Raw genomic sequence first — 19,230 nt, 5'->3', positions numbered from 1 at the left:
GTGACGGTGGGTTAGGCTGCGTTAGGTTAGGTTTGGCTGGGTTTGGTTGAATCAAGAAAAGAATAGTTACGGCTAAGATAGGATAGACCGGGATAAATTGTGTTTAAGAGGTCAGGTCAGAATTTCAGATAATATTTCGATAATATACTTCCACCACCTGTAGGAATCGAACCTCAGGGCATGAACATAAGGCTATCTCTCATTCGAATCTTTTACCGCCATACCACCGACGAGGAACTGTAATAAGGAAAAAATTGAGATGAAAGAGACGCATCGTTTTTGCCATCCCTATTTTGAGTATCATCATTTTGCAACACAAGAAAAGGGTACTCTGAAAATATGACCCCTAACTCTCTCCCCTCTCTTCCCTCTCTTGTGTTTCCCCTCAGTCCCCTCTCTTCCTTCCTTCCCGTCCCTTCCCTCTATTCCCTCTCCCAACTCTCATCCTTCTCCCCTATCACATCTCTTCCCTCTCTCCTCTCTCTCTCTCTTCCCCCTCCCTCCCCTCTTTTCCCCTCTTATGTACCCTGGTTTTGAGGATCGTAGATGAATATACAGGATATCGAAAAAACAAGGTTGGAATGTAAAATGCAGGATAATGTAGTATAAGAGTGTATTATTTGCAGCCATGTTTGACTGGGAAGATTGCTATACACACACACACACACACACACACACACACACGCACGCACATTTTAATTTCTGTGTGTGTGTGTGTGTGTGTGTGTGTGTGTGTGTGTGTGTGTGTGTGACAGACAGACAGACAGACAGAAAGACAGACAGACAGACAGACGGACACAGACAGACAGACAGACAGACGGACGGACGGACGGACAGACAGACAAAGTAAAAAGTTTTCAGATATTTCTCCATAAACATACACAAAGAAAGCCCTACGTACTCACAGCAACAGTAATAATCTCTCTCTCTCTCTCTCTCTCTCTCTCTCTCTCTCTCTCTCTCTCTCTCTCTCTCTCTCTCTCTCTCTCTCTCTCTCTCTCTCTCTCTCTCTCGTGTACTAATCTGCGGTATTCCCACGCCCTCACGCTCACACTTGATGGTCACACTCAGTCAAGGGGGAGCTGAGGGGCATCTTCAAGTTTAGGGGAAGAGGACTGGGAGGTGATTGAGTTGGGGGGGAAGGAGGGGAGGTCATGGGCTTTGGGGACTGATATGTTTTTTTCACAAGTACCCCCTTAATTCAGAGTTTATACAATGATGGGTAAATAGATGGATGGATAGGTAGATAGATAGATGGATAGATAGATAGAGAGATAGACAGATACAGATGGATAGATGAATAGATTAAATACTATTGAGATAAATATATGGATATAGATAGATAGAAAAGTAGGATCATTGATAGACAGATGAAATAGAGTTTTCTAGAAATGTCATCTTTTAAAAATTATAAGAACAAGAAAAAGACAAAATAAATGAAGATTGTTTTCCAAAATACGACAAACACAAACACGCATCAGAGAAAATATGAAGAAACAGCAGGTAAATAAAACAAAATGCAAATACACATAAATGAAGTAACGGGAAAAAAACACACATACAGTAATACAGAACAAAAACACACCAACTAAATCACATAATAAAGTAAAATAAATAAAATAAAGTGAAAGGTTAAACAGCAAAAAAAGCCAAAAAAAACTAACACGAAATGGCTGGAGAAAAGAAAATATAAAAGAAAAACGGAAGAAAATAAAAAGAAAACGGGATGATCAGCAGAAGTAGCAAGGATGAGGGAGAGGGGGGACTGTAAAAATTTAATCCGGAAAAATAGCCACAGAGGAAGACGGGAATAAGTTAGAGCAGGGAAGTTGCTAGGGGGCAGAGGGAAAGGGTTCGAGAGAGCGGAAGGGAACGGAGCAGTTAGGCTATCGTGTTGGGGTAAATGTGGCTGAGAGAGAGAGAGAGAGAGAGAGATTCTGCAAAGGAAAAGGGAGGAAGAGAAGATAGAGGCGTGAGAGGGACAAATTGAGACAGACAGCAGAGAGACAGACAGCTAATTTTTCAAACGATAAAGGTTGAATAACGGAGAAAATGAGAGAGAGAGAGAGAGAGAGAGAGAGAGAGAGAGAGAGAGAGAGAGAGAGAGAGAGATTCTGCAGAGGAAAAGGGAGGAAGAGAAGATAGAGGCGTGAGAGGGACATAATGAGACAGACAGCAGAGAGACAGACAGCTAATTTTTCAAACGATAAAAGTTGAATAACGGAGAAAATGAGAGAGAGAGAGAGAGAGAGAGAGAGAGAGAGAGACGAAGTTTTCCCTCCGTCTTGAGAGCGGCGTGCGTTATTGTGTTTGTGATGATGTGGGTGAACTTCTTCCCCTCGATGGATTGGCCCACTTAGCCCTCTCCCCCTCCCACCCCATATTCCTCTCCCCCACCTACTTATCCCCTCCCCCACCTACTTACACTCTCTCCACCTACTTACCCCCATCTTCATACCCCACCCCACCACGCACACCTACCCTCCTCCCCAGCCTACATTCCCCCTACCCTTCACCTACTTTCCCCTCACCCCCACCTACTTGTCCCCCTCCCCCACCTACTTACCCCCTCCCTCCACCCTCGTACCCCCTCCCCCTACCTACTTAGCCCCCTCCCCCCACCCCAGCTCCAGAACTGATCAAGTTTTCTGACTTATACGGCACAGTAAACCAACCCTCGCTCTCTGTCTCTCCCTTCTCTTCCTCTTCTCTACTCTGTTTCTACCTTCCTATTTTCCTCTTTTATGGTTCTGCTCTTTCTCTTTGCTTTTTTTCTCTTTTGTCTCAATATTCCCTTTCGTCTCTTCTCCCTGTCATCTCCTATCCTCTCTCCCTCTCACCTTTCTTGTCTCCCTTTTATCTCCCTTCTCGTTTCGTTACGTTGTGTCTCTGTCCTCGTTTTTCTCCTTTAGCTTTCTCACTTGTGCCTGTCAGTGTTCCCTTTTCTCTTACATTTTCTCGCCCATCTCTTCTCCCTGTCTCTCCTCTCTTGCTGCTGCCCACCCTGCTCCGTTTATGTCATTCTGCTCTGCTTCTGCTTTGCTTATATTCTGCCTGTTCTCACCTCAGTCTTTTCTCTCTCTCATCTGCTGTAACCTCCTCCTCACTCTCCCTTCCCTCTTTCTTCTATTCTCATATCTCTTCTACTTTTCTCTGTTACAGTTCTGTTTTGTCTTTTTTCGTGGCTCTGTACATATTTTGTTCTCCCTCTAACCTTCCCTTTCCTCTGCCATCTCTTTCCTCCTCTCTCCTTTCCATTTCCATTTCTTCCATTATTTGCTTGTCTCAGTTGCTACTCCGCTTCAGTTTTTGTCGCTATCCTGATACTGTTCTGCTGCTAACTTACGATATCTCTGCTTCGTTATGTCCCTTATCCTTATCTGCTTGCATAGTTTTTCTTACCCCTTCCCTTTCCTTCACTTCCTTTCTCATTCTTTTTCTTTTCCCCTCTGCCCTTCCTCTCCTGTCACCCCTGCCTCACCTTGCACCACTGTCTGTCCTTTCAATCGTGCCTTCCATTTACCCCTGCCTCTTCTCTTACCTCTGCCTCTGCTTTCACCCCAGCCTCTCCTTTCACCCCTGCCTCACCTTTCTCCTCTCTCTGCCTTTCCTCCTCTCTCTGCCATTTCTTGTATCGTTTTCTACCTTTCCATCCTTCTCCCACACACCCCTCTAACCCTCCATGCCTTCCCACATACCTACCCTTTCTCCCATATACCTCACTCTCCCCTACACCTCGTTCTCCCCTAGGTATCCTTTCTCACCTGCCTATCTTCACATACATACCCTCTCCCTACCTTCTGTTTATTTTCTCCCATATACTCTTTCTATGGTGCACCTCTCTCTCTATTCTGTACCTCTCCCCCTAACTCCTATTTCTCCCAGTACCTACCCTCTCTCCCTACCTACCTTTCCCTCCCTCCCTACACCTTTTGCCCCTCTCTGTACCCTTCCCCACCCCGTCTGTACCCACACTCAACCCTCTCCTTCAACCACCTCTCGTCATCTCAAAACTCTGAATGATTCGCTGACTCCTAAAACCATTCTACACTGTGATGAGGGAACACTGGATGGCGCCCCGTGGAGAGCCTTATCCGAAAGTGGCTGGGGAGGCTTCGTGTAGCAAATCTCACTGAGCGATTCATATTGCATATTTCACCTTAACATTCGCTTATTTGCTATTTAGGTTATTCTGATATCAATATAGTTTGGATCAGCAACATAGAAGAGGATGCCGAGTTGGAATATGAAGAATAAATCGCGAAGGAAAAACTGTTACGGGAGAATGCGACGCCTACCAACACAGGTACATGTACAGTATATAAGGATGACAACCAGCGAGGGGGAGTTGGTTGTCAAGTGGTTGGAGTAGTGATCCGCTGCCTGAAAGGACGCGAGTTTCATTCCACACGGGCACGAAACAGTTTGATAATAAATGAATTTCGCCGATACATAAACTAATGATTTCCACAAGACCCACCGACAAGTCTTAAAAACGCCTCCAGTAAAATATGTACGATTATTCAGTACTGGCGGTGGACATTAGCGCTGGTGACATGTGAAAGTGTGGGGCACGTACGACTGCTGGACCTTATGGAATGGATTCTCAAGTACAGTATATGTCCAGACTCGTGCAAGACTGTGCATTGCAGAGACGTGTTGCAGGAGTATATAAACACACACACACACACACACACACACACACACACACACACACACACACACTATCTTATCAGTAACTACAGTCTCAGCACCCAGCTTGCAGAGGAGAAGCAACTAGATTTGCATTGTGGAGTGGATCAGCAAATATCTAGAGAAGTTTCGAGACTTGAATGATGAGCGAATGGAGGTGGGGTCATCTTACCAGGCCACTTCGAAGACAGTTCTCCTTAATTTGGTTTTCTTTTGCCATGTTTTTTTTTTAAGACAGTGGCATCGCAGATACTTAGAGGATTTCACAGGCTTGAATACTGAGTGAATGGAGACGTGATCTGTTATTATAAGGGACTCTTGTAAATGGTTCTCCTGATGTGCTGTCTTTTTCCCGTTTTCTAGAGCCTATGTATCCAGACGCCTTAATCCCGTAAGAGGTGGCCACAGACAAATCAGCCCCCGTCGCCTTGTCCCCCACCATATCACTCCCCTGCTCCCAGCTCACACACCCCTCTCTCAAATACCTCTTCATCCGTCTATCTCATCCTTTGCCTCCCCTTCACTCTCCCCCCCCCCGCTCCACCTCACTCACATACGTTCTCCTCGTCAGTCTCTCTCCATCCTACTCACACCATTTCGAGGAGTAAGGATGTGATGAAAATGATGATGTTGATGATATTGGCCACTCCGATGTCGTTTTAGTATTACGTGTCTTTTTTTCCTTTCCTCAAGTACTTTTCTCCCCAACTTTCCCATATATTCCTCATTTCCCTCCTTACATCTTAAACCACCTCACCCCGCCACCTCCTCTCTCTTCCCTTCCTATGAGTTCATATCTTTCCCTTCCTTTTCATCATTTTCTCCCTGTTCTATTAAATATTTATCACGCTTCCTCTTTTCCCACATCACCAAACTTCTTCCCTTTCCTCCCTATACTTTCTCTCTCTTTCCATATCCCTTTCTCATACCCAATTTTCTACTTTCTGCTCCGGTGGTAGGTGGTGGCGACCATCATCCACTCGCTTGATGTAGTGCTGCCTACTTCTTCCTTCCCCTTTCTCATTCTGTCTCTGTGTCTGTCCTCTCTTCCTACTTCTTCCATTCCTTCATGTCACTTTTTATTACCTTCTTTCCACTTCAGGTGGCTCTACACTGAGTGACAACCCCAATGGTTTCCTGTAACTGAGAAAACCATGTAGGCTACAACGCTGGGTGATAACCATATACCGGGTTGATATGGAGCCTGCTATGGCGCCCCTGTTATCTGGATGGACAGACGCAAATGCGGCGTCCATTAAGAAACCAAACCTCCACAGTATACCCCGCGCTTCGCAATGTTGAGGCGCTGTCAGTCGCAAGAGAACATCGGTTCACGACACAGGACAGCCCTGCAGGAGTGGTTGCTTGCCTACGGTTGATGGGTCTGTTCGGCCACACAAACTGGTGTTGATCAACAACAACAACAACTTCCTGCTATTCCCTTCCTACCTCAACCTACCTTGCCCTTCCTTTCCCTTCCCCTCCTCTCCTCACTTCTCTTCTGTCTTCCCACTTCCTAAATTCTCCCTCCCCTCCCCTCCCCCATCCTTCCTGCCTCTCCATTTCCCACCAGCACCTTCCTTTCCACCCTTTTCCTCCTGTTCCATTAAATATTCATCACACCGCTTCATTTCCCACACCACCAAACTTCTCCCCTTTCATTTCCACTTTATACCAAACCTAACTCTCCCCTTCCCACCTCCTTCCTTTCCCTCCTCACCCTATTGTGTCTCACCCTTTCTTTTCGTTTCCCCCTTTCTTCCCCCACTTCTTGTCTTCCCCCCACTCCTTTCCTTCCCCCTTAGCCCCAACTCTTTCCTTAATCTTTCTTCCCCCTCCATTCTTTCTCCCAAACCCTATCCCCATCCTTTCTTTCTTTACCCATCCTTTACTCTTCCTCCTTCCCCGTCCTCTCCCACCTCTCCCTACCCCTACCAGCTCCCTCTTCTCCTTACCCCCATCAGCTCCCTCCTCTTCCTTCCTCCTGTTCCATTAAACAAATCCTTCCAACCACCTCATTTCCCACACCACCAAACTTCTCCCTTCCCCCTCCACTTTATGCCACCCAAACTCTCCTTTCTCCACCACATTTCCTTACATCCTCTCCCTCTCCCTTCCCTCTCCCTCCCTTTTCCGTGGAGTCTCCCCATCCCACTCTGATCCTTTCCTTTCTCCTCTCCCTCTTCTCACATCTCATTCCAGCTCTTCTCTCTATACCCTTCCTTTCCTCTTCAACACATGTCCTTCTTCTCTCATCCTCTCCTCTCCCACTCCCTCCACTACCCCATGCAGCTTAAGCCCCCCCCCCCACCGCCCAAAGCACGGTAGAGGGGTGTGTGTGTGTGTGTGTGTGAAAAGGTGCGTGGGAGGAGTGTGTTGGGGTGAAGGGTGTGTGGGAGGGGTGTGTTGGGGTGAAGGGGTGTGTGGGAGGGGTGTGCTGGGGTGAAGGGGTGTATGGGAGAGGTGTACTGGGGTGAAGGGGTGTGTTGGGGTGAAGGAGTGTGTAGGAGGGGTGTGTTGGGGTGCAGGGGTGTGTGAGAGGGGTGTGTTGGGGTGAAGGAGGCCCTCACTTCCTGCAGCATCTGTGTTTACGGCACCTCATTCCACCGCATGGGCACCAGTTGGCCTAAGTTGCCAGACTTGGAGCCACTCTACACACCTCCCTCCCTCCCTCTCTTCCTCCCTCCCTCCCTCCCTCCCTCTTTCCCCTTTCCTGTTTCTCTCCTTCCCTTTCTCCTTGCCCGTTTTCTCTCTTCCCATCCTTTCTTTGTGTGCTTCCCCTCCTCTTTCATTTTATCATGTTTTTCCCGTTGTCTGTCTCTCTCTCTCTCTCTCTCTCTCTCTCTCTCTCTCTCTCTCTCTCTCTCTCTCTCTCTCTCTCTCTCACACACACACACACACACACACACACACACATAAAACATGATCACCTTTCCCCAGTTACACTCTGCAAAATTCCTCGCCTCACACCTGTCTTCCAGTGTCACAGAAGCAGTCTTTAAATGTCGCTTCACCCTCCCCTCACCTCTCCCTTACCTCACCTCGCCCTCACTTCACCTCTCCCTCACTTCACCTCACCTCACCTCTCCCTCACTTCACCTCTCCCTTACTTCACCTCTCCCTCACTTCTACCTCACTTCACCTTTCCCTCACTTCACCTCTCCCTCACTTCACCTCACCCCACTTCACTTCTCCCCACTTCACTTCTCCCCACTTCACTTCTCTCCCACTTCATCTGTCCCTCACCCTACCTCCTCCTGACTTCGCCTCTCCCTCACTTCACCTCTCCCTCACTTCACCTCTCCCTCACCTCATCTCTCCCTTACTTCACCTCATCCACATTTCACCTTTCCCTCACCTCACTAGTCCCTCACCTCATCTCACCTTTAACTCATCTCACCCTCACTTCACCACTCCCTCACTTCACCATTATACCCATTTCCTCTGAATTTGGCCAAAAAATTGACAAATTTCGCCTTGAATGCTAAGTTTTAACTATAGATCAACACAAAAATAGGATGCTAGTCACGAAAAAGTGCTATGGAAAGGATAGAGCCATAGCGTTGCCTGATTTTGTCCCTGAGCTACGTGAATTAAAGAAGACAAAAATGTGAGCCAGCTTAAGGTGAAAAGGGTATGGAACTCCTTTATTTATTTTTGTTGCTGGTACACTATTTTATTTAGGGAGAAATAGTAATGGAGGGGGAACAATAATGTTTTTTATTGTTACAGCTCGGCGTTCAAGAGAGAGAGAGAGAGAGAGAGAGAGAGAGAGAGAGAGATGGCAATTTTAGGCCAAGTTAGAGTAAAATGGAAATTGTTAAAATAGAAGTTAAAGATATGAGCTTGAAGAGATGTAATACAAAAGGAAGGAGGGGGATAAATGTCACCCCAGCTGTCAGGTGGGGGGAGACCGACGGACAGACAGACAGACACAGACAGACAGATAGACATATAACCGCAAACCTAGTGATTAAAAAGAGAATGTGAGATCAGGCAGATAGACAGATAGGTGGACAGATAGACAGACAGACAGACATAAATGGACACAGACAAAGACAGACACATACACAGAGAGACAGATTGATAGACAGACAGACAGACATAGACAAACAGACATACATAAACAGCCACAGACAAAGACAGACACACACACACACACAGACAGATAGACAGGTAACCACACACGTGAGATCAGACAGACAGACAAACGGAGACCAGATAGGGCATAGCTTTATGCAATGATGAAAATAAAGGAATATTGAAGATAGACAGGAACCGAGATTGAATAGACAGTACTGGAGAGAGACGAATGATGAGAGAGCAGACAGACCTGGATATTAGACAGATTTATAGGCCAGGACATCACATCATCATCATCATCACTGTCATCGTTGTCATAATCATCATCATCATCGTCGTGGTCATCATCATCACCATCATCATCATCATCATCATCATCATTATCACCACCACCACCACCACCACCACCACCACAAGAATGAGGTGAGGTGGGGTACAGAAAGCAAGAGAAGACAGGACAGAGTGAGACCTTATCAACAGCATGTCTAGTGAAAGGAACCAAACCCACATTCACTCACCTTTCTCTGCACAAAGCCAGATTAAAAAGTAAATTCGTCGCTAATGCAGACAGCTCACCCTTAGACAGAAAATAAAAAGACAGACAGGCAGAACAGTGTGACAGACCAGAAAGCGTGACTGAAAGACAAATGATATGGTAACTTGGACAGAAGTGGACATCAGACAAACGCAGGATTCAACCAAATGGACATAATTGGCGTCCGCACCGACAGATAGAACTTAACGCCGGACAAGAACAAGTCAACACGAGACAGGTGCAACGTACTGACATATAATTAGTCCGAGGAATGTCCCCGATATAGTTCTTTTTCGGAGATCAGGTTCCTGGACGTTCCTGGAGAATTTTCAAGTTTGCGTGTGTGTGTGTGTGTGTGTGTGTGTGTGTGTGTGTGTGTTTGCGTGTGTGTGTGTGTGTGTTTTCCTTTCCACAGTTCTATAGTCAGACGCCCTAATCACGGAGGAGGTGACCACGACCAGTTTACCTACACGTCACCGTATCTTCCGTCATCAGACTGCCCTCCCTCCGAATTCACGCCATCCTCATTTAAAAACCTCTTCACCCCAGGCTGGTATTTTCGAGACTAACCCCCCCCCCCCACCTCCATCTTAAGCCCTTCTCCCTTCACTTCATTTACCCATCGTCAATAAAGCGACATGACTTGTAAATATGGCGTGAGGATACCGTAGAGTTTTATGCTCAGTTTACGCCTTTAATACGAAATATGGCGTGAGGATACCGTAGAGTTTAATGCTCAGTTTACTCCTTTAATACAATGATTTTTTTTTTTTTTTCTACCATCAGACGATTGTAAATAGAGATTTTTTTAACAGGACAGGTTGCACAGAGACCTATTAACCCCCGTCACTGAAGCAGGTCTACTGTGTAAATTTGACCGTAAGTGGCAAGAATAAACCCAGACGTGAAGAAGGAGATTGCCAAAGGAAGAGGGTGCCAGTCGTTAACTTTGCATTGTAAAGAAGAAAATTACCTTAAAATTCTCAGTTGCAGAAGGTATAGGGGATATTGCAATTCGGTAGGCATGCAGGGGTGGAGGTGCAATGAGAAGCATCGCCTCCTGAATAAAGTTTTTGAGAGAGAGAGAGAGAGAGAGACTGAACCCACCTTGCACATCGAGGAACCCCACTTGACTCATCATAGGATCCGAGTTGACCTGACACATGTACAGTCCACGGTCGCTGGGTCGTACGTCCGTGATCTTGAGGTACCAGTGTTTGTGGTCGTTGCGTGCCAGAGAGAAGCGCGGGTTCTTGGTGATGATGGTGTGGTGGATGGTGAGGATGGTCTGGGTCTCCACGAAGATCCAAGCAACCTACAGAGAAAGAAGAAGAAAAAATGTTACCTGTAATTAATTACCTTTAGGCCATTAAAGATGAGGTTAATTGTTTCACCCCTTAATTAACCTTTTCAGCAGAATTATATGAGTCTGGGGTGGCAAGAACAGTATTTTTCATTGTTTTATTTTTATATATATTTTTTATTTATTTATTGCGACCGCCAGGGGCTTGTATTTAGCTTGGAAGAATTGTAAAACTATAAAAATAAGATGTTATCATCAGCCTTCTCACTAAAAGAGAAAGGCTGTCTGAGGATAACAGTAATAAACAACAATTACAAACATTATCAACAGCAACAACAACAGCAACATCGTCACCACCACCACCACCACCACCACAACAACAACATCAGAGTACTTAGGGTTGAGGGGGTTCATGAAACTGTTTACTGTAAATCCTGCCATCCATTTTTCCTTTACATGTTAGGAACAAAATAAAACTCACCTGCTAAATGTTTGATATCTTACAAGTGCGTCACCGTGTATCTTGTTGTCAATCTAGTTCTTTCATTGTGTTTGAAAATTACGAAATCCTATACCCTTTTTACTCTGACTTGGCCTAAAATTGCCATCCCTCCATCATGAATACCACCAAACGATTTCATTCAGCCTATCGTAGTGAAGTGGTTGGCATGTTCCCCATCGACTCGTAATTTTTTGCTCTGGACTCGTAATTTTTCGCTATGTCCCTGCTACCCCCGGACGATTTTACTCAGCTCGGTGAAGGGATGGTTAGCAATAGCCTTCCTTTACTCGAGGCATTTTATTCTATCCTTCCTTCTGCCGGACGATTTTATTCAGCTCAGTAAAGGAGAGTTTAGCGCCATTCCCATTAACTCCTGACACACTCTCTCTCTCTCTCTCTCTCTCTCTCTCTCTCTCTCTCTCTCTCTCTCTCTCTCTCTCTCTCTCTCTTTTTCTTTCTTTTTCCTGCCGGTGTTGCCCCTCCGACTTAATTCGGCCCCTAGTACGTCTTTGGCCTCGGCTTTAACGACATCAACAAAGACGATTTTTGTGGGTGGAAATGAGTGAGTGAGGAGGGGGTGTTTTAAGACCCCCAGATTACAGACGAAATGACTTGCCTATTTCCAACTCCTCCCCCCCTTAACCCCCCCGCTCTCCAGTCACCCCCCCATCCGTCACTGACCCCTAAGCCCCCAGACCCCCTATCCTTTAACATCCCACTGACTCCCCCCCTTCAAACCCCCCTCCCACCGACCCCCCTTTCAAATCCCCCACCCACCGACCCTCCTGTCAAACCCCCCACCCACCGACCCCCCTTCGAATCCCCTCCCCCAAACCTCCCTCCCCTCAAACCCCCTTCCCCGAAACCCCCCTCCCGCAAACCCCCTCCCCCTAACCTCCCTCCCCTCAAAACCCCCTTCCCCAAACCCCCACCCCCCCAACCCCCCCCCCCCCAAACCCCCCCCCCCCAAACCCCCCTCCTCCAAACCCTCCTCCCCCAGACTCCACTCCTGCTACTGTAGACAACACCATTACCTCATTTTCAACACCCTCCTCATCTCTCTCCATCCTCCCACCTAACCCTTCCACCTCCCTACTCTCAGTCCTCCTCTCCTACCTACTCCAACCCCTCTCCCCTCCCTACCCCCAACCTCTCTCCCCTCTCCCCACCCTCCCTCCTTCACCCCCCCAAACGACCTTTTGCTACCGTAACCAACCCCGCCGCCGAGATCTTCCAACTTAAATGTAGCGAGATCTTCAACAACACGAATGTAACAGCGAGCTTTGATCAGTGTTATGGTAGTGCTATAATGGGAGCTGTATGGTAGTGTTTATGGTAGTACTGGTGAATGGCAGAAATGGAAAATTGAAGAGAGAGAGAGAGAGAGAGAGAGAGAGAGAGAGAGAGAGAGAGGTGGGGAGGATGACTGCATGATTAATTAAACGATTTACTAATAGATAAATATGCAAGGTAATATGCAGATGGAATTCTTGCTGATGATTTAGAGAAGCCCAGAGTAAAGGGAGGAACTAGACAGAATTTGCGAGAGTTCTTTATTTTATATATTTTGCATAGCTTAAAATTTACTGTTTTTTTTTTGTTTTTTTTTTACGTATGTGGAAAAATTGAATAAACGTGATATTTATCCGAATTTCTCCCGTATTGATTTTCTTGCTTTTTTATGCCTCCACCTCTTCCTCGTCCGTCTTCTCTCCCCTTCCTCCCTCCTCCTTCACCTCCTGCCCCGTCCTCCCTGCTTTTCCTCCCTCTTTCTTCCCTTCTTCCCCTCCTCCTTGCTTCCCATCCTCCCTCCTTTTCCTCCCTCTTTCATCCCTTCTTCCCCTCCTCCTTTCTTCCCTTCCTCCCACTTTCTACTCCCTCTTTCTTCCTCTCTTCTCTCCTCCTCCCTCTCGCACACTCATCCCCTCTGCTTCCCTTTCTCTCTTCCCTCGTTCTCCTCCTGCTTCTCCCTCTCTTTCCTCTTCCTACCGTATCTCTAGCCCCCTGATCTCTCCCTCCCATTTCCTCCCTCCCTTTCTTCCTTCCTATAAACTCGTCTACCATTTCCTCCATTTCTTCCCTCTCTTCTGCTCCTTCTTCCTGTTTCTTCCCTCATCCATGCCTTGCTCTCTGCTCCTCCATTCTTCCGTACTTTCATTCTTCCTGTTTCCTCCTTCCTCCTTCATTCTCTTCTGCTCATTTGTCATTCTTCTCCAGTTCCCTTTCTTTCCTCGCCTTTCCCTTCCCTCCCTCTCCTTTTCCATCCTCCCTTCCCCTTTCCCATCCTCCCTTCTCCTTTCCCTTCCTTCCCTCTCCTTTCCCATCCTTCCCTCTCCTTTCCCATCCTTCCCTCTCCTTTCCCTTCCAGTCTCTCTCCATTTTCCTTGCTCCTCCCCTCCTCCCATTCCCCCTCCCCTCTTCGTCTTTCTTCCTCCCTCTCTTTCCTCCTTTCCGCCCCCCATCATATCCTTTTCTGTCTTTCCCTCCTTTTGCTAAATTCTTCTTCCGTCTTCTCCCTCCTCCTTCCATCCTTCCTACTCACTCTCCCCTTCTCCTCCTCTCCCCTCCCTTTTCATCCTCATCCCTCTTCCCCCACATCCCTCTTCTCTTATCTCCACTTCCTCCTCCTCCTCCCGTTTATCCTCCCTACCCATTCGTCTCTCTCCCCTGACCCCCTCTCTCCCCCACCCCCCCGAATTCCTTCCTTTACTCTCTCCTCCCCTTCCTCTTTTCTCCTTCCTCTTTCCTCCCCATTCCTCTGTCCTCCCCCTCCCTTTTTCCTCCCCTTCCCCTCGCCTCCCCCTTCCTCTTTACTCCCCATCCCCTCTTCTCCCCAGTCTCGCCCCCAAACCTCTAATCGACAGCATTAGGAAAATTACTGTGACCAAACGCTGCCCTTTTACCCCCCTAATGACGCACCAACACACCCATTAAAGGAAAATAACTTATAGGGAAAAAAAGAACACCGTAAAATAGGGAGGAAAAATCGTAAAATAAGAAAGAAAAATCGTAAAATAGGAAGGAAAAAATCTTAAAATAAGGAAAATTCGTGAAATAGGAAAATCGTAAAGTAGGAATGAAAAATCGTAAATTGGAAGGAAAAATCATAAAATAGGAAGGGAATATCGTAAAATAGGAAAGAAAAATCGTAAAATAGGAAGGAAAAATCGTAAAATAGGAAAGAAAAATCGTAAAATAGGAAAGAAAAATCGTAAAATAGGAAAGAAAAATCGTAAAATAGGAAAGAAAAATCGTAAAATAGCTAGGAAAAATCGTAAAATAGGAAGGAAAACTCGTACAATAGGAAGGGAAAATTCCTAAAATAGGAGAGAAAAGATAATATTAGTATAAAAAAAAAACGGCTATAATGGATGGAAATTTCGAAAAGAACTGTCGGAAAAGAGGAAATGAAAAAACGTATTAGGATATGGGAAATGCTTGGAAATTTTGAGTGGGATTTCCTCCTTCACTACGAAATAAATTGATAAATAAATAAAATCGCCCTCAAGCTGAATCAAATCGTCTGGCGTTATCGTGAATGAGAAAAAAATAATCCTTTCAGTACGTGACATCGTTTATTTATTTATTTTTTTTTTTTATTCTGAGTGATTTTGTTTATCTGGTAAGAGGCCTCTTCCCCCCTCTCTCTCTCTCTCTCTCTCTCTCTCTCTCTCTCTCTCTCTCTCTCTCTCTCTCTCTCTCTCTCTTTCGTTAAAGAAGGCTATTATTGATCTCCCTATGTCGAAGTGCGTAATGACCTCTTCCTTAGCGGTTTATTTTTGGATATGGCTGGTTGTATCCTTTTGTATGTTATTTATGCAGAGTTTGGCGATAGTGGGAGGATTGGTGTACTTGTAACATCGAATATGACTGTAAGATGTAAATAATAAAGTAAATCGCTTAGGAAGAGGCGTTAGGATGCTTCAAACGAACTCAAATCTCAGTTGATACGGAACTGCATTTAGTGTTGGGCATAGAGGTGGAAATGGCATCCCTCAATTCACCCACAAAGCGAGTGAAGTGAGTTTGGGAGAGCGTGACGAGCGAGCGAGCGCCATGTTATCACAATTTCCTTCTTCTGTAAAATTGTAGGCGGAATCTTTTTATATTTCATTGCTAGAGCTAATGCCAAAAAACACAGTGTTACGATAGAACTTTTTTTTTATTTGATTTCGTAATTGAGCCGTTCACCGATTAAAGCCGAACACTCCCTTGGAAAACTCGAGATTCCAATGGGTTCCTACGCCTTTAAGGGTGAGTTTTTAGTTGATTACAAAAGTTACTGAATGAATGTATCTCATGCAGAAAGAAATTCAACTCTGATTCACATCGTGGTAAAGTTATTAGCTTCTGCTTAGCGTGACGATCTGGTCAGGCTGCTCATTTCCAAACATAACTCAGTAAACCGCTCGCTCGCTTCCCTCGCTCGCTCATAATCATCAGTAATTGTAGCTTCATAATGGCTGAGAATTGGACCTAAGATGTTCCATTTTTTTCTTGCTGTTAGCCTAAGAATAAGCTGCTGAAATTGCCGAGCCAACTCCCAGGACGCTTTGTAAATGATTCTCTCTCTCTCTCTCTCTCTCTCTCTCTCTCTCTGTATATACTCGTGTGTGTGTGTGTGTGTGTGTGTGTGTATATATATATATATATATATATATATATATATATATATAATATGTAATACACACACACACACACACACACACACACACACACACACACACACACACGTTCTACTCAGTACAACATCCCCATCCCCTTCATTTCCTGGCCGCTGCATCGGTGCCTGGCTTAGCTCTCTCTCATCTCCTCTTAGCCCTCTGATTTCTACTCTTTTCCTCCCACCCAGTCTTTTCTCTCACCTCTTTCTGCCTCTCACTCCTTTCTTCCTCTCACATTCCTCTCGCCTTCTCTTTTCTCACACCGCTTTCTTCCTCCCACTTTCCTCATTCCTCTTTTACTGCTACTCATCCTTCTCACATAGTCTTCCTTCTCTCCTGTCTTCAACTCGTGTGTCTTCTTCTACCTCATTTTTCCTCTTCTTTCTTCTTTTTTTTTCTTATTCAGTATGTCTTCATCCTTCTTATTTTCTTTCCTCATCTCTTCAGTCCTCTTGTCTTTATCCTCTTCCCTCTCATCACCATTCTTCTCCCTCTCTCTCTCTCTCTCTCTCACACACACACACACACACACACACACACACACACACACACACACACACACACACACACACACACACACACACACACACACACACACACACACACACACACACACACACACACACACACACACACACATCACCCACCTTGAATCCCTTGAGGTTGTCTACGGAGCAAGGCAGGATGACGTCACGCCCCAGCACCACCGTCTTGTTAGGTATCGGCTCCAGGAAGTGTGGCAGCGACTCCTCACTAACCACACCTGAAGACAGAGACATGGAGAAGTTAATTAAGCAAGGTTACGTCAGGTGAGATGAGGTGAGATTAGGTTAGGTTGGGTTAGGTGAAGTTGGGTTTGGTTAGTTTTGGTAGGGCAGGTGAGATGAGGTGAGTTTAGGCTGGGTTGGATTGGTTTGGATTAGGTTTGTTTGGTAGGTCATGCCGGGTCAGGTGAGGGAGATGCGGGTTATACATTGTTTTGCTTCAGTAGGTTAGGATAGGTTCAGTAGACTAAATAGAAATAGGTTAGTTACAGGTTAGGTTGGGTTCGGTTAGTCTGGGTTAGGTTGGGCTGAGTTGGGTAGGATTATGCTAGGTTACACTTGGCTTCTTTTGGTTAGGCTAGGCTAGGCTATATCACAGTCCGATATGTGATAGACACACAGAATAGATAATTAATGGAGGTACCCTTATGAAGAGGCTTCGGTGCTAATGTCAACTCCCTAAACTAGATTAAACAATTGGTTGCCTTCCTTTCTTACTTATTTGTTCTGTCGGGGCACTATTTTTTTCTTTATAAATTTTACGAACCCTCATCCTCATCCTTGCACTCCCATTACATTTAACCTTATTTATCTTCATCATCATCATCATCATCGTCTCCTCTGATGATATCGTTATATTTCTTCTGCTTCCCCTTCTTCCTCTCCTTCCTTCTTCATTCTTCTCCACCCTATATTGCCAAAATCATCAGCGGCAGCATCTTGTCTGCTTATTTTATTCCTTCACTACCTCCTGCTCCTCCTCCTCCTCCACCTCCTCCTCCTCCTCCTCCTCCTCCTCCTCCTCCTCCACGTCAGCCCGGTCTGCCCTCAAGCCTGACTAATCCCTGCAAGAAACAGCCCAACGCCCTACCCTCGTTTTCTTTAGTGTTAACGCGACGAAGAAAATGGAAAGAGAGAGAGAGAGAGAGAGACGTAACCAATACATATTAAAATAGAGACAGAGACAGGCAAGGGAAAGAAGGAAGCAGAAGAGAAAGAAAGGGAATGGGGTGAGGAGAGTATAAAAAATAAACAGAAAATTGGAGGAAGCTAAGGTCAAAAGAATAAAAAGAATGGTAATCGAAGAGAGGAAGGGAGAGAAGAAGGAAGAGGAAAAGTGACGGGGAAGGGAGAAAGAAAAGGAAATATGAGTAAATATGACAAGGCGAGAGAAGAAAAATGACAATGAAAAACGAAGAAAAGGAAAAGAATAAAGAAAATAGTAAGAAAAGGAAGAAAGAAGATTTTAAAGATGATGAATGGAAGTGTCCAGAAAAATAGGGAAAGACGAGAGAAAGAAATACAAAAAAAATGAAGTAGGAGAGAGAAGAGAAGAGAGGGAAGAAGAATGAAGACAGTAGAAAAGAGTGGAATGGAGAAGAGGAGAAGAGAGCAGAATGAAGGAAAGAGATAAACGCACAAAGACAGCTAGGAGCAGCATGTAAAAAAAAAATGATGCAAAAAGATGAGGTAGAGTGTAAAGAGGCAGAAAGGAAAATTGAGGACTGGAAACAAAAATCGAGATTAAGAAGAAAAAAAAGAAATGAGATTAAAAGTAGACCTGAATTGAAGAAGATATGAAAAAAAAGCCGAAACTAGAGATGACAATGTAAGAAAAATAGGAAAATGAAATAGTAAAGTCTACGGGTGCATTTTGTCCAATTTCAGTTCATATGACGCACCTTCAAAAAACTCTAGGTTCTCGCCACACCATGTTTCAGTTCTCGTCGTCAACCTCTTCACTACGAGGAGTCTGACGCAAGCTGAATAAAATCGTCTGGTAGTAGCAAGAGCAGAAAAGGTAATCCTATTCAGAGGGTTGGAGGATGATGTACTTCACCGCTTAAGTACAATTGCATATTTATTGAGTCATGTTCAGTACCTCTAAACGATTTTGTTCAGTTTAAGATATTTTTTTTCCTACAGTTGAATTATGTAATAGTGTAAGTAAATCCTCTCAGTACCAGACGATTCCCCCGAGCAACGGAAAATCGTCTGTTGCTAGGAAGAGTAATTAAGAGATGTTTTATTAGGGGATCTGGTAGAGGTTCTTGCGTACGATTATATTCTCCCGTAAGATATTTCGTAGACAGAGTGGACTGCTTATTATTTTTCTTAAGTCAGAGTGATATGCAAGATTTGTAAGACCTATAAGAGGGAAAATGTGTGTGTGTGTGTGTGTGTGTGTGTGTGTGTGTGTGAGAGAGAGAGAGAGAGAGAGAGAGAGAGAGAGAGAGAGGGAGGGAGGGGGGGAACATAAGCGACTCACCCAGACATAGCTTTTTATCGGTGAAGAAAAAAGCCTTATTCTTTTACCCTTAAAATATCACGAGAGAGAGAGAGAGAGAGAGAGAGAGAGAGAGAGAGAGAGAGAGAGAGAGAGATCTGAGCCTGGGCGCGCTATTCCACTAGTACACTGACTACTCCCTCACACACACACACACACACACACACACACACACACACACACACACACACAGGCCTGACAAACGACACTTTATAATCAAACACAGCAGCCATTACACTGAGGCGGAAATTGGGGTAATGAGAGAGAGAGAGAGAGAGAGAGAGAGAGAGAGAGAGGATTCATGATAGAGCAAGAAATGAAAGTACAGAGCAATAGGTAGACGAATGATTACGTAAAAGCGAGAGAGAGAGAGAGAGAGAGAGAGAGAGAGAGAGAGAGA

At 45.3% G+C, this 19,230-nt stretch overlaps 1 protein-coding gene across 1 annotated transcript in view; it reads right to left on the bottom strand.

Moving 5' to 3' along the window:
- The window catches only part of LOC145404631 (lachesin-like), a 147,423-nt gene that overhangs the window by 29,298 nt on the left and 98,895 nt on the right, over nucleotides 1-19,230 (bottom strand). Inside the window, exons 2-3 of the mRNA XM_080276152.1 lie at nucleotides 16,427-16,542; nucleotides 10,418-10,625 (exon numbers count right to left, since the gene is read on the bottom strand). Coding sequence (XP_080132278.1) covers nucleotides 10,418-10,625; nucleotides 16,427-16,542 — 324 coding nt within the window. The remainder of the gene's footprint in view (nucleotides 1-10,417; nucleotides 10,626-16,426; nucleotides 16,543-19,230) is intronic.

The sequence above is a fragment of the Coenobita brevimanus genome, chromosome 64, assembly GCF_032717465.1.
Source record: "Coenobita brevimanus isolate Jiangsu-jjx chromosome 64, ASM3271746v2, whole genome shotgun sequence".
Taxonomy (NCBI): domain Eukaryota; kingdom Metazoa; phylum Arthropoda; class Malacostraca; order Decapoda; family Coenobitidae; genus Coenobita; species Coenobita brevimanus.
The sequence above is the reverse complement of the archived record's forward strand: the minus strand, read 5'-3'. Positions and strand labels throughout refer to the sequence as shown.